Consider the following 16,673-nt stretch of genomic DNA (forward strand, 5'->3'; position numbering starts at 1 on the left):
TACCTTTTTCTTCATTAGTCCTCACAAGTTTTCTATGGGGTTTTGTTCTCTGGCCAAGCCAGTTGCTTTACTGAGTTTTCGGCCAGAAAGTTGCGCACTTTCAAAGCAAAAAAGGCCAAATAATTGGAAAACCTTCAATATTTCTTATAAAACAGCTTGAGAAAATGAACAAAAATTATTACCTACAATGTGGGACTTGTGACAGGGCGAATCGTCTTGAAAGATAACTCCACTTGAATACTGGTATTGCTCTTCAATTCAAGGTGTCAGATGCTCCTTCAAGATTCGTTTATAGGCTGCGCCATTGACTCTTCCATAAGTTAATGAAAGTCCTTTCACACCATAAAACGAAAAGCAACCCCAGATCATCCTGCTCACCGGCTGGCGTACTGTGGTCTGAACACATTTCCCCGATACGCTCACCTGATCTTCTCCATACGTAGTGGATCCCATCCAAAAATATTAAATAGGGATTCATAGGAGAATATTTGAGTTGGCCACTGTTCCAGGGTCCAATTTCATGTAAAAAAGTTACGAACTAGCTGGGAAGCAAATGTGTGGGGATACACGTTATTCTTAAGCCATCGGCTTTTATCTGTTTTGTCTACACTGGCTTGAGAGTCGTCACTATATTTTACGAATGGCAATTCTAATGTTCAGTTAACGAAGAGAGAAAACAAAAAGAATAACAAATTTATTAAACTCAAATTTAGATGCACTCATTTAGAAGGCTAAACTATGCAATCATCATCATCATCAACAGCGCAACAACCGGTAGCCGGTCTAGGCCTGCCTTAATAAGGAACTCCAGACATCCCGGTTTTGCGCCGAGGTCCCCCAATTCGATATCCCTAAAAGATGCCTGGCATCCTGACCTACGCCATCGCTCCATCTGAGGCAGGGTCTGCCTCGTCTTCTTTTTCTACCATAGATATTACCCTTATAGACTTTCCGGGCTGGATCGTCCTCACCCATGCGGCTTAAGTGACCCACCCACCGTAACCTATTGAGCCGGATTTTATCCACAACCGAACGGTCATGGTATCGCTCATAGATTTCGTCATTGTGTAGGCTACGGAATTGTCCATTTTCATGTAGGGGGCCAAAAATTCTTCTCAGGATTCTTTTCTCGAACGCGGCCAAGAGTTCGCAATTTTTCTTGCTAAGAAGTCTCCGAGGAATACATGGGGACTATCAAGATCATAATCTTGTACAGCAAGAGCTTTGACCCTATGGTGAGACGTTTTGAGCGAAACAGTGTAAGCTGAAATAGGCTCTGTTGGCTGACAACAACCGTGCGCGAATTTCATCATCAAGCTATGTAATACTTTGGATAAATTGCAACGTACTTTATTCACTTCCTATAATATTTTCGCTAACTTTATCGGCTAACTTAAAATCCAATCTCTAATTAGTCCACCGCCAGCAACTCCCACTTTACATTGCATTTTTTTTGTGTGAATTGAGGATCTAAACTAAACTAAAGTATTAAATTTTGTTTAGGAATTGAAGGAGCTCTAAGTCCGCCATCCAGCAAGCGCCCAAGATGCAAAAATTACACTTGCGGTTTCTTCCAGGGTAGAGGCAAATCATCAGAAGCTGCCTCACCTCTTCCCTGGGAGCAGCATGAATTTCCTCCATATCGAGATCCCGCCTTTAATGCGTAATATTCCTAAATTTTCCATAACTAAACCCATCATTTTTACACGTCATTTGAAAGCTAACATAATGAGGCAACCTTTATCAAATTTGCGGTTTTATAAGTTTAAAATACCATTACAATAATGCATATGGAAACTTAGCTCAAAAATCGATTTTGAAATTTCTTTAAAGTTTGAACAATCATATCATCCAAATGATGATGACCTTTGCAATCGGAAAAGTATCCATTTATAAGAAATTTTATGTTGTTTCCGAAAATGGTATCAAATCTGGGATTAGATGATTGAAGGAGGGTAGGCAGGTAGGTATCAGTGGCCGCTCCGAGGAGCCCAATTAGCACTGTGGTGCGCCGTTTTGATTCGACAAGCTCCCTAAGACCGTGACTGCTGTTATAAGAGTAGGGAGGCAGAGTCTAGCCGGCTCGGAACTTGAGAGCCAGTCCGTAGTATTCACGAAGGAAAGCAGCTCTCCCACCCGGCAGCTAGAAATCTCTCTGAGGTCCCCAAAGAATGGTTTACCCAGTGTCCGTAACCTGACTCTAGCTAGAGCTGAGCAATCGCAGAGAAAGTGCAGGAGGGTTTCCCTTCCTTCTCGGCAGCTTCGGTAATGCGAATTGTAGGGTATGCCTAGTCTGACGGCATGGTTCTCCATGGGCCAGTGCCCCGTGCAAACCGCCGTAAACTTGAATGCATTTGCACGCGTCTGGCACAGGAGCTCTCGTCATCGGGCTATGTTATAAGCGAGCCAAATTCTCCTTGACTTGGCACAGCTCGTAAGCCCTCGCCATCTTAGGCCCGCGGCTGTAAGACAAAGCGAGTAGACTCGGCCTCCGGCAGCCGCTAGCGGAACACCGACTGTATTCACCGAAGGGCTGCCAAGAGTAGGCCAATCCGTCAGCCCGCTCTTTCTTCTCTATGTTCCTATGCCCGGGAACCTAGAGAAGGCTGACCTTGAGGGTGGCGCCCAGACAGTTCAGCGCGTCTCTGCACTATCCAACCAGCCTGGAAGATGTCGTCGCTGAGTATAAGGCTTTGATGGCTGCTTGGCTGTCGATCAGAATGGCTATGTTACGGTTGGGGCTCGAATCTCGCTCCAGCTATCAACAGACTTCCAATATCGCCAGTACTTCCGCCTGGAATACACTGGCGAAATCTGGGAGACCATAGGACTTGGATACACTGTGTGTATTCGAGAAAACCCCCGCGCAGACTCTACAGGCCATCTTTGGTCCATCGGTAAAGAATACTGAATCATAGCCTTGCAACATGCTGCCCCCGCCTGATCCAGCTTGATCACGACTAAGTCGTTGAAACTCGGGTCCGGACACAGAAAAGCGTGCGAGAATACATGCTCTTCTAGATGAAGGAAGAATTTTTTTTTTTGGAAGAGAGTGTCCATTCCATGGGCCAATTTTTCTCAAACAAGTGGTACTATCCACCAATAAAATTGGTGCCATCATAACCGAGACACCCTGTATAAAGGACACTGCGAGAAATTGCGATTTGAAAAATAATCAAATTCATTGAACACCGAACCCCTTTGATTCCTGCATCGGCACTCAGATCTCCAAGATTCTGCCTGCCATTTTCGACAACCGAGCGCGTAGTGGCCAAAACGATTTGATAACGGCGTCGATAATTTTGTTGCATATGCGAAGATGATTCTGTTTTTAACCGTCTGCTATTTATCAATGTTAGGTCGGAATTGCGCTTCTATAACTATAAGGCTGACCACGCTTTCCAAAAAGGGCAACCGAAAAGCAACGAGGCTCCTGATCTCGACATCTGCCATTTGGTGGGCTGCAAACGTCATCCAATTTCTCTTTCGCCATGTTGAATTGTGCGGTTAGCGTTGAGGGCCAATATGGCTGATGTGGAGAAATGCTCCGTGTCGTAGATGACGCCTGTACTACGTAAAAGCCGTGTTTGATCCGCGATACTCTTCTTTCGTCGGGTGGTCGCCAATGTAATGGCCACGAATATGGCTGGTCCGAACGCGTGAATGGCGTGTTTAACGCAAGGAACGGCGTCGTTGCCAAAGAAAGGTGGCGGTAGGTGGCTTTACAATAACACCCGCAGGATCCCAATGAGAAACATCAACGCCGGAATTAAACAACAAAAAATGATAATAATTTGTTTAAGCTCCGACTATAAATTACAAACACAATGCATTACACTTCATGATGTGTGCCAACCGATACGAAGCGGTTAGTCCCTTTCGTGGTGAAAACTTGTGGAACTTGAGGAAGTGGGGGATGTTTTGGGTTCCTACAGCTCTATTCTCAAACAAAATGGAAGGTGGCGAGGGTCAGACCAACCAAGATCTGGCTAATTCATACCCTTGTCGGATTTTTGAATTGATATATACGGAACAAACAAACAAAATAGTAGGAGTCTTCTATTGGCAGCGAGAGAAAAAATTGCATTAATTGCATAAGAATTCGATTAATAAGTGCAAATAACACCTGATGAAACTTCCAAACTGTCTCTACTGAAAAAGTTGCGAGGTTAAGAACCTCTACATTCCAACATTGATAATAAAAGGACAGAACATTTAATTCAAATTTTGGAGAAGGATAACCCCTCTCGATGAGAGCAGTGGCATGGATTCAAATGATTCTAGATTTTTTGAATCTACCATTAATTTCCTCTTAGTCATAAATTTTACATGAAATGCGTTTCATTAACTCTCAATAATTCATTTTAGAATATCCCGCCCCGCATTTGAAAAAGATCTACAAAGAAATGAGCTATATACTTTCATGGGACGAACCCAGCACTGAAGATAATTTAGAAATTGATAATTATACAGTGTTTAGTTGCGAAGCGGCGAGCGAGACTTTTGATCAATGCAAGGTTCTTAAACAATAGATAATGGAAAAGCAGAACTCTAATGAACTCGCAATAATTTCAGAGTAACTTAAATTTCACCCACGTTAGCCGAAATGTGCGCAACTTCACATACATGATGAATACACAGGAAAAAATGAATTTCGCTGTCTCTGCAAATTATTATGGAGGCGGCAGTTCTGGCATGATTTGGGCATTATGCACAGCTTCGGCAAATAGTGGTAAGTATTTATTGTCGAAAGTTAAGGTAACATTAGTGCTGAACTTATTGACTTATTTTTAAAGATTTCGGCATAATAAAACCTAAGGGACTTCCACAACATGGTAACACAATTAAACTATATTGGAACGTAGAATGTGTGTACAGTACAATGGTGGAAGGTTTCCGGCTCAATTATTGTCCTATTGCTGTGAATAATGCAAGTTGCAAAGAACCGTTAAAATCTTTGAATATTTCCGGTTCGATTCGTGAGTATTATCTAACAAATCTAAAAGCGTACACCACATACGGAATATGGATGAGTATGTATTCTGCTAAAAAACAAGGTCCAGAGGACTACACACCACTTGAAATAACCACATTAGAATCGGGTAAGCTTTTAGTGAAAGACAAATTCAAAGAAATCGTTTAAAAATCGTGAATTTTATAGCACCATCCCCGCCTCGAAGGTTAACAGCCTTGAATAAAACGGATCACTCAATTGAGCTACAGTGGGAGGCACCAGAATTCCATAATGGAATTTTGACTTATTACAAAATATAGTAAGTAAAATGTTTACGGACACACAGAACAACGATTTAACTATTTCTCTTAATTTTGTTTAGTTACGACAATGAACGAGAAAATATAACCGCTACAAACGAGACCAAGATCACTTGGACTATTAAAAGACTTTCTAGCTACAAAAATTATAAAATTTACGTTACGGCCAGCACAACTACTGAATCCGAAGCTAGCAATGATATATCAGTTCGAACTTTAATCGGAAGTAAGTAGAATTTGCTTTAGCTTTAGCCTTTACCTTTTACCCAATGAATACTTGTAATTGACAGGTCCGAGCACGACTGATCAAGTGAACATCATAACTGATAAGGACTCATCGGCCGTTACAATATCGTGGAAACGGCCTCAAGTTCCATCCGGTCCAATCGACTTCTACGAGTTGAAAGTGTCTATTTTCGAAAGAGGTAATCTGGCAAATTATAGGATATCTCAAATAAATGGAACAAAATGCACAATGAGGCAGTTCCATGATAATATTTGCCGTAATAATTGGGAAAAGATTGAATTCGAAGTACGTGCAGTGAATGCGATCCCATCTGAGTATGGCGAAGTACCGGACAGTTTTTCGGAAGAATATCCCGGAACACTTGGTAATCATTTCCGATGTCAAGAGGAAAGCAGTTTTTACCAATACAATACCAGATATTTGAAAGGCGAATGGTCCACTAAGTTACAACAAATGTGCTACTACTCCGCAAGTGGTATACCGAATACCCTAATAATAATTAGCATATTTACGTTCATTATATTTGCCGTGTCTGCCTACTTTTTATCAAAGAAATATATGAAAATGAAAGATATCGGCATAACATTTCCACCAGGACTAACTGACCTTGACCAAGAGTCGGGGCCAAAAGGGTGTGATAATGTGATAAGTAGAGATGAAAGTATCCACAGCGAAGAATCTTTATATAAAAACGAAAATCACAAATTACTGGAAAGTAATCGTATGGATTCTGGTTACACGAACGGTTTCGATCGTACGGAGAAAAGTGATACAGGCGAATTTGACGACAGTTCAATTGACGCTATACGAGGCGAAGAAGACTCGAGCAGTAGACACGCCGAATCAGTTGAAATGAGTGATATGAGTGACAGTATGAGCAACTCACCGATAGATAGTCCTAATATGAACATTAGAGAAAATAACATGCCAGCGCCGATAGCGCAAATATCGCAGCCAAGGCCGCTAAAGAAACCCATTATTATCAATGGGTACGTACAACATGATTCTTTCCAATCGGTAAGTAAGTTTTCGAAATATATTGTTCTGTATTTTTATTCTGAAAGAATCAAAAAGAAAAAAAGAAGATTTTCTTTTAAGTTAAGGACAAAATCACTATATTTATGCATATATTTCGGGAACCAGTGCTGCCTTCCTCAGTGCTTATTACAACTGGTAATAATATGGAATTTATCCCTAATTTAAAAAAGAAAATTAGGACAACATTGAAATCTTTCGGAGAATCAGTTGTTTTCGTTTATTTACAATCGTTATTTTTCTGTATCTGAAATTTGGGTTATGGTAATCATATATTTACAATAGGGTGGTTCCAGGCCCAGTTAAAAAAGGATTTAGGCAAAGTATGGTAATGGTAAGTCCTCTCTAATCTCTTCTGGCGACAGATTGCAAAGTATGCTGACCGGGAAGTAGCATTTATTATCATTAATCCATGGAAACTTTACACAATAGGCCTCAAGAGAACGCTACTATCGTGTCCGTCAGAGGATTAATCAGCTATATCAGGTCCATTTAATAGCCCTTCCTGCTCCCCATAGAACTCATTTTCCGATATCAAGGATTTTTTCCTAGAAATTCGAGCTTCTTTAGTTGCAGAAAGGCTGCGCCGCTGTTTTCGCTCCTGGTCTCTTTTTTCAGCGTAGTTTTTGGACGTTTACCCAATTTGGAACTGCAAATCATCCATAACTCTTAAGATAGATGAATAACCTTCCTTGAACATTCCAGCAGCCAAAAAGGCTGCTATCTCAACTATTTTAAGGCCGGAATGCAACGGTTGAGTTGAAGCTCTCGTATGCTCATCTTTCGACGTCGGGGTGTAGTGATGGAGGGTGCTGCAGTAACTCTTTATTGACTCCTACAGCTTCGGTTTTTTCCACCTACACCCGCTGTCGGCTCCAGTAGGGCAATATTCATTCCGCGGATTTTCGTTGGTTCAACATCGATGGTAGTAAGTGGCCTAGATTTCTTTTTTCATTTCTTCTACACTATTAATATTTCTTCTGATTGCTAGTGCGAAATATGTAGATAATTTTCTAATTTACCTCTGCCACCAAGTTTCTGTTGGTTTTTGGCATTTCGGAGCCTAGTACCCATCCTCTTTGCCACGTGGCTAATTCACTCAATCTTTACAATTGGAAATTCTTCGCCATATGAGTTAACATCTAATATGGCCTTAAAAGTTTTTGAATCGCCGTCTCCGATGAAATTGCCATATTTCACACCGAACTTCTCTTCAGAGGCTGATAATGATGATTTCAGTGATAGAAGTAACTTCCATCTTGTCTGCGGAACCCTCGCGATTTTTCATGCACTCTTCTGTGTGATTTTCTAGCCATTCATTATATTCTGGGAAAGGTGTCTTTTCTTTCCAAGACCTACACACTTCGCAGTAACTATAAAAAGACGCAAATCAATTACTTTTCCAGAGTAATAGCCCATAAGCGTGGTTGCACCATATAGCGATTTGAAACCAGGTTCCCTCCAAAAGCCTTCTGCGGAAACTTTAAAATTCAATATCGGTCGTTTATGATTTTCATTTTCCTTTTCTTCTTTTTCAACGGCTTTTTTCGAACACTATCCAAACATTAATTTTGTGCTTTCGTAAATATGCCGAACGATGTTGTTGTATGCGCTTTCGCTGAGGCCTTCGCACAAATCCATTAAACCGCAAAATAAGTTTAATTCTTCCATGTCAAAACCTAGCAACCTACGATTTACTTCGTAGCCAGTGTTTATAGGCGGACCTGAATTTATTTCGCGGCGACCGCAACGGCACGTCAAAACAAGTTTAAGCCTTAGGCCTCGATTTGCACTCTCCAAAAATCTAACTGTCTGTTCGCACTCTCGGCAAATAAGATTTGAGAGTCCTGTAAATACCGTGAAAAATTCGATAAGTTGGTATGCGTGCATAGAATGACATGGCACATCCTCACTACTTTCTGTCATTTCTGTCTTTTGACACGCGCAGTCCTTTTCTTTTTCGTGGCTTTGACGATCGAGGCGGAATTGCCCTTTCACCTTTTCGATGCGTAGACATTTTCACGTTTCTGCGTTGTTCGCAATGCACAAACCTGACTCGTGGAGAAATTCGATAAGCAGACTGAAAAATCTGGTTGTAGCTACACTATAACGTACACCCCTCTTCTCTACTCTAAGTCTGTTTTCATAATCCGATCAGTGAAATAACAAAGAAACTTCCCCGTATACCTGTTTCTTTGCGTTTTCTACAGAGAGACTGGAGCGGTCTACATTCGAACATTGAGGCGCAGTGTTCACGGGGCTGCAATTTTTATAATTTTTCGAATTTTGGTTTGAAATTTTGAGAAAATATTCTTCGAATATAGTACTATCGATTAAAAAAATGAAATAAATGAATTTTTGGAAAGTTCTAATTGTATATCTCCCCTTAAATCTCGTTATTGAAATCAATGGTACATTAAGGTACGGCATTTAAAACACCTTCTTACTCCTGCCTACGACGAATCCTGCGTTCCTTAGTCTGTTTTTCAGCTTCCAGCCCCGCTCGGCTTATCACGCCCACTTATAGGCGCTTGGTCCACTACTGATTCTCACGCCTTGCATGAAGATTAGTAAAACAAAGAATCTTCATTGAAGACACAGGCTGCTACTTAAGCTGCAGTCTCAATAATGACAGCGGTTCCACTCAAGTGCTTTGGTGAGATTTTCACCAATAAGTTGGTTTGGACGAATCATTACTCCAGGGGGACATCTTTGCTCAGACCTTCATAGATAGACTTGATGACATCTAAAACATCCTTGGGAAGAACACCCGTGTACTTGAACGAATCCAATGCATTATCAGCTGCGGCTTTTTGCCATGCGAACCACGAGACTTGGTTGCTTAAACCGCGGTATCTTCCTTAGTTTTGCTCCGATTCATCTCAAATTGTCATACAATATTCAGAAAATGCTAAATTCAATGAAATTGTTACACGAACGATTGTTCTTATTCTTCTTATTATTATACACGTATCTTCCAACTGACGTAACTCACAACTAATACTATTTCATGGTCAGTGGTAAAAATTTGTTTTGTTTTGAATATCTCCTTTTTGCATTCTTTTATCGGCCGTTGATTTTTCCATACATAGATTTCTTTCCAAGTATTTACCGGATCTGAAGCCCAGATATTTTGTGAATTCCCCTCCAAAGTTTTGAATAATCAGCGAATGTACGTAAATCATATATAAAATATAATCCTTAGGTGTTGGGAACTACGTCACCCACCCAGGAGGTATATATATGTTCGCCGTTTACCCCTTGGTGGGCTGTAGCCCGTCAACCACACCTATGCGCCATCGTTTGCGGTTACCTAAAATGCCCTTCAGCTCCTCCACAACTTCCCGAGCCGCTCGCACGTCTTGGAGCAACCCATTCGTCGACCATATTGGGAGAGTAGATTATACTGAATGGCGTAGCCCACAATGCAGTTGTCGCCCTTCCTTAATGTGCGACCTATCCATTGAATGAGTACCTAAGTCAAATCAGGGTAATAATCTCCCAACTACATTGCCTCTTACAGTGTATCATAGTGTATCGTTACGGTCTTGAATGAAGTGCTCTAACACACTTCAACGCCCTGATCCAATATACATTGTTGCGCCAGCGATTATTATTATTATTAGGTCCGTCTGCCGAGCAAGTTCTTCGTTTGAAATACTGTTAGGCCAGCGTACTCCGATGATACGACGCAGACAGGTATTGATGCTTGGAGTTTGTGAGTAACAGTGGAGTGCACTTTCCATGTCTCAACTTGATCTTCTTTTTCATCAGCCTTTGGTTTTGAAATAACTCCATTTACGGATTTTAGACAGGGCAGCGAAAGCGGATCTAACGCTATTAATGCGTCGGGCAACATCCAGTTCGTTGCCACCGTCGACAGAAGTCACTCTTCCTAGATATACAAATTGATCGATATCTTCAATACTCTACTTATTAATGCAGATAGGAAAAGTGGGATGACCCCTCAAACTGAGAACCTTGGTTTTATTGGTATTTATCTTCAATTCAAGTCTACTTGCTTTACTTTCCAAATTTAAAGCCACTTGGTCAAGATTCATGACGCGATGAGGGAGCAAAGAGATGTTATTAGGGTAGTCGATGTGTTCGGGGAAAAATGTCATCGTCCATTGAATTTCTCCACGTCCTTCGGATAAGGCAGCATGAAGAACGTCACCGATAACAAGAAGAAATATTTCAGTGCCGCACGTGACATTTTGCGCCATATGTTGCTCTGATAGCTATTAATTTCTATGGACTCCCCCCTCCCTTGTATAGAGCACTCCAGACACATTCTGTTCACGCTATCGAAAATTTAACCTCCGCGCACAATTCCAAAATGATCCGTATGGCTGATGTGGTCAATGGTGGAAGATGACGAGCGGAAACCAGCCTCCTCTTTGTCGATCAAGCTTTCGAGATGTTCTTTGCTAAGTTCCAGGATTATTTTAACTATCATCTTTGCAACGCCAGGGAGCACGCAGATATCCCTCCAATAGCCACACACAAAACGAATTCCCTTTTTTGGGATTTTGACGACTATCCCGTTCTTTCACTCTCTGGGAAAGGTCTCGGATTCCCAAAATTTCTGTACGAGTGGAAGTAGCAGATCTGTGGTGACTGTCAAGCCCAGCGGCTTTACTCCGTTTGATTTCTCTTCTGCTTAGAGGAACAGTCCGTATCCGCATGTGACGACGACTAGGCATTTCATTCGCAAGAGAATGAACCTTACCGAATTTGATACGGTTAAGAACGTGTTATTTCCAATTCTTCAGTTGTTCATTATCGTGAATGAGAAATCGACGGTTGACGTTCTTCACAGCACCATCGAAAGATTTGCGACCACATGCAAGCTCTTTCGAGATGCTGTATGCACTCTCGCTTCCCTGATCAGTGCAATAGCAAATTGTTTTTTGTCACGGTGTACACTATACTCATCAATATTCTCAGGCGGGTTACTCAGTATATCTCCCTCTGATCAGCAAGATAGCTTCTCCAATGTCGAGTGACAACTGGGTCTTAGAGCGGTCGAAATTGAATTTAGGGGGTCGTAGCTTCCCAATCCTGCGAAAAGTGGCGGATACGACACGCAAGCGATCGTCAGATGGTGATATTCCTTTCTCCACTATATCGGAAGTCTCCGTTAGTGCGTAGCATTGTACAATTGATGATGACGCTCCCTAACCTGGACCGGCATCTTGAAGTTGGAAGTCTGTCAGAAATCGGTTCCCAAGTGAAAAGAACGCGCCTTGCGGAAGCCGTCAGAAGCAACCTGGAACCGGATTCACGTCTGCTAGCACTCGATTTCCGGAGTACAAAACCACATTATCGCAAGAGAGAGAGAGAGAGGAGTATTCTCTAGAGTCCCACCGTATTACTTCTCTTAAGCCCAGAAAGTCCAGCTTATATCTCTGTAATTCCCGCTAAAGTTGAAGAAAGTGAGCATTCTGGGGACCCTCGCTACCGTTTTCGAGGAGCATGCGCGCATTCCAGAAACCAATCATAGTCCGTTTTCGTTAGCCAAAGGTTTTTAGCGTGAGATCCGTCCCTATTCGAGGCGTTGTTCGCGTTTTGGTAGAGATAAAGTTCCAAAATTTGCAGGTTGCTGTCTTATATCTCTTTTAGTCGCCTCTCACAGGGCCAGGCCTACCCAGGAGGTAGGTCAGGCTATTTTTACTGATAGAAAAATTAACCAAAAGAGCATCTTTTATAGACAACTTCTACTCTAGTGATATATTTGGCGGAAATATAATAAAATCAATTGCTTTTCCACTCTTTTGAAATGTGTGATATCCAAATGGATTTCGTAACGCAAAGTTAATTTGCGAGTATCATTCGCATCCAAGCCAAACTATCAAGGTTGTGTTCGAACATTGTATGTGCAACGATTGAAGAATGAATCAATGAATATTTCACGCTATCCAACACGCAATATTCTTTCCTCATAAAGAAATGAGTTGTAATAAGTTGCTATATTCTCCTTTTTTATTACTTTCAGTTCGCCGAACCAACAATACCATACACGTCTTTGGATGAAATCCAAAACACGATAATACCGATAAATATGAACGCAGCAACAGACAGCAACGGACTGTCGAAGCATAAAGATCCGGTCAGTATGAATACAGGAGCCCAGGAGAACATATGTGGCTACGTTACGCATAAACAACTATCAGAATTCGGTCACAGGCAGCAATGAAATTCTTCCGACTGTTAAGATTCTGATTTTTCGTGTGTTCCCCGTACATATATGAATATAAATGTCGTGTTTTCTGGATTGTGATGGAAAGAATCAGGTTTTTATTTAGCAATCGAGAAGCATACAGTTCACTATCCTGAAATGTCTAGACTGATTATAACTGAACACGCTCAACCTATTTTAGAATATTTTTTGTTTATAGATTTCAAGACTCATCGATCTTTCGTAGAATGTAGCGAATGTCATTTTACTCACATCATATCACTGTGTTGTATTCATTGCTTAATAATAACCTGATTTGGTGGTTGGTGAGTAGGTTTCATCGTGTGATTGTTTAACTTAGAAAATGTCTAAACTAAGATTATTTTTATATTATTACATTGAAAAGTGAAAAAGAGAAAATGCATCAAAAACTAGATGGAAGTCAAAAAAGTATTTAATTATTTAGTGATTACGATTGTTAAGCTATACATGTTTTTTACGTAACTATTGAAAATATGAAGAAAATCTAAAATTTTCTCATTCATTTAAAAGATATTTCCACCAGAAACTTCTTGTTATGAATGTCAATCAAAATGACTCTTTGAAGTATGCTCTTAAAAAATAAAATAAAACAAAAGCAGAAACCGTCCGTGTATATGGAAAAGTTCTTCGAATTCTTGCCGTTTGTTTCTGGTTTTGTTGTTTTTTTATATATATATATCTGCCCACCAGAAAGCTTTCAAGCTGTTAAAATGAATCTCTTCATTAGAAAATACCTAAAGTTTCTCATTGTTGTAGGTAATATTCATGCCTTCTAAGCAGCTGCTTTTATTTATAATTGATTTCCAATGATCGAAATAAAATAATAAAATCGAATATGCCATAAACCAACAATTAACCATATCTTTATCAAATATGAAGCGATTAGTGTTTACGTATTTTAATTAGTGTAAAAGTTGATAATGCCCTTCCTATTCATTTATGAATTATGTATTTATTTTTACACAATATCGAACAAGTATATGTTGATCGAATAAAATGCATCTCATTGATTTTTTTTTTCGTTGGGAGCAGTAGCCAATTCTATATTGTTAACTCTTGATCACGACATTCACAAAACACGCTATCATAAAATACTTTCCTAGATACGCGCCTAAAGAGAAAACATTGTAATGAATAAAGTTTTCCTTACGAGGCAATGGGCATTCTCGCATTAACATAATATAAGAGGTTCCCGATTTACGACCTTTATTATCATATAGAATTGTTGCTGCTGTGCTCAGGTACAAGAATGGATTGAAGAACCGTTACAGGGCTCAATTAGAAGCCAGTTAAATAGCCCATAGGGAGTTTCATGCCAATCAATGCCAGTCTCAGTCCAGTGCGAGTAGATTGTGAGGAAATTAAGAAGTGCGAATGGAAAACTAACACAAATCGTTCGGGTATCCACATAGGTGTGATGGAATACACCGTGTTTTGGATAATACTTGTAAACTGCCAAAGTGCATTGAAATATGGCTTCGAAATTGATCAATCCTTCAATTGAGTTCTCTTTTTCCAGGGTAAAACGTTCTCAGGAGTTAGATGGCTGAGTTTCCATTGTCCACTTTCATATTCTAATGAAAAATCTTCTACTGGATGATTCCCATGCCAGGGATGTGGAATGAATTAAGAGATTGCTATTCTCCTCCTATGACTGTCACATATAATTTGGCAAAATATTCTACCAATTCCAAGTCAACTTCGTTGCGGCTCCTCGTAATACGCCTTATGCATCATTGGACTTAAGATGAGGCTGGAAGACAAACCAAAGTTCGTGTGAAATACACACATTCGTATTTATTTCAAAATGCCATTCGCTCTTCATATATCTAAATTTGCATAAATCGGGTGCCCAGGATATCCAGTATTTCGATGTTCTCAGTTAGTCTTTCCGTGGACGAATACGTACTATCACGAATTCATTCAATGCTTTAGCATTCACAGGTTCAACAAATAAAAGTAGCAAAGGGTGTACTTAAGAATCACAAAAAACTGAACTGATATACATATTTCCATAGTTTAACTGATAGGTTAAACTCAATTTCGAAAGGCTGCCCAAAAATGATATGATTTTATTTAGTTTATTTGAAATTCATCTAATTGTAGATTGTATCATTTAATTATGTTTTATTTCAAAGACTATCCATGCAGCTGAGGCAATCTCTTTGAAATGTGTAAGTAATCAATTTTCATATGATCCTTTGAAACGCACTGAAAGCTCGAATAGTTTATACAATATTGCCTATGTATTTTTACTAAGAATAGAACATGTTTGTATGTATATGTATAAGTATAAATGATTATTTTAAAAATATATTATTTTGAATCAAAAAAATGTCTTCATAGATACGATAAGCACTAAATTCGTCGCTATAAGAATCTTTCTATTTTATTGCTTTTAGTACGGTTCTGTAGGGCTGTTACTTGCATTAGAATTAGTGAAGAGTTTGAGCAAAGAGTAAACTGGGAAGCAAAAATATTTAGGAAACCCCTAGACATTGCACTTCTATCAGACTAATATACAATTTATATAAATACATACTCCTGTACCCTAGCGCCGACCAGGGCTTTTTAAAAATTCTTCACTAACTTTGCTGAACGGTAGGGTCCTTTAAATTCTCTCTGAAATTGATGAACAATCATGAAAGATCTGCCCAATTTCACAGTCCCTCTTAATTCTTGGCCGTGTTTGCCCCTACTCACGATTGGAACCATAGAGGCAGCCACATTTGCCCGAATATATGCCTCTAATTACATAAACCGACCATGTTTTGACAAAGATCCTGGTCAAGAACGGGCGAATCGATTCAATATTTTTACAAAGTTCAACGAGTTTTCTGTATAAAAACAAATAGTGAGGAAACTCACGACGATTCCACTGATGTTATCGACTGGAATTCCTGCACGAATAAGTCGAACTCCCAGAATTTGTCGTCAGGGAGGGTAGCATTAAATTGTCGTAAATTTTTAAGGATATATTAATGGATGTCGATGTGATTAGTGGATGGTAATATAGTAACTGATCCAACAAATTTCGTAGCATCTCAAAGAAAATAAATACTATGTTGACCGACTTGCTGAATTAAATTCAATTTTTCATTAGGATAAAATGAATTAGATTCGAGTCGGCGTCGTCGTCGAAGGACTACAGCTCATTTCGGGCCTTGGAATTCAGGATATCCTTCCATCCTGTCTTCGTCAACAGTCTTTTCAACGCTTTCGTGGATTTCCCATCGGTCTTCGTGTATCTGCCCTCCCTTCGCTAATATTTTTAGGTATCCGATTGTCGTCCATACGATGAACGTGGCAAGCCCATTGCAACTTCCAAAGTTTTATTAATTTGTAGATTTCAGGAACGTCAAATATTGGGTACAAGTCATGGTTGTATCTGATTTGTCATTGGGGATTCGAGGCTTTCCTCTCGAAGGTATGTGCCCGTTTTTCGGAAATTTGTATTAGGATCCATGTTTCACATCCGGGTCCAGGTCTAATTATAGTTTTGTGTATTCGGAACTTCCTGTGTAAGCATCTGAATTTTAAAGTTGGTATTATTGACTCTGACCTGCGCTGTTGTGTGGGACATTGTCATTCTGTGTGTGGGACATCGTCATTCTAGTAAAGCTAGTTTTACTGGAATTCCTAAGTGAAGCATTACTTGGTACAGTACCTTTCGATCAATACTGTTACATGCCTGGCTTGTGTAAAACGAAACCTTATTAAAATCTATTCTTGATCTGTCTGTCACACGCACTTTTCTCCAAAAAAGGTAAACCGGTCCGACGAACAGAATTTGGCAGACAGATGGGATCTATGAAATCCCACGAATACAGAAAGATACAAGACATAAATTAACGTAGAGTTTAAAGGGAGCTCCCCATACATGCAAAGGGGGAT

General features: G+C 40.0%; 1 protein-coding gene across 1 annotated transcript in view; it reads left to right on the plus strand.

Annotated features, from left to right (window-relative positions):
* LOC119659114 (cytokine receptor-like) overlaps positions 1 to 13,789 on the plus strand; it is a 62,503-nt gene extending 48,714 nt beyond the window's left edge. Inside the window, exons 11-17 of the mRNA XM_038067037.1 lie at positions 4,369 to 4,517; positions 4,576 to 4,732; positions 4,797 to 5,102; positions 5,162 to 5,273; positions 5,337 to 5,500; positions 5,565 to 6,538; positions 12,555 to 13,789. Coding sequence (XP_037922965.1) covers positions 4,369 to 4,517; positions 4,576 to 4,732; positions 4,797 to 5,102; positions 5,162 to 5,273; positions 5,337 to 5,500; positions 5,565 to 6,538; positions 12,555 to 12,755 — 2,063 coding nt within the window. The 3' untranslated portion in view covers positions 12,756 to 13,789. The remainder of the gene's footprint in view (positions 1 to 4,368; positions 4,518 to 4,575; positions 4,733 to 4,796; positions 5,103 to 5,161; positions 5,274 to 5,336; positions 5,501 to 5,564; positions 6,539 to 12,554) is intronic.
* Positions 13,790 to 16,673: the final 2,884 nt, after the last annotated feature.

The sequence above is a fragment of the Hermetia illucens genome, chromosome 6, assembly GCF_905115235.1.
Source record: "Hermetia illucens chromosome 6, iHerIll2.2.curated.20191125, whole genome shotgun sequence".
Lineage (NCBI taxonomy): Eukaryota > Metazoa > Arthropoda > Insecta > Diptera > Stratiomyidae > Hermetia > Hermetia illucens.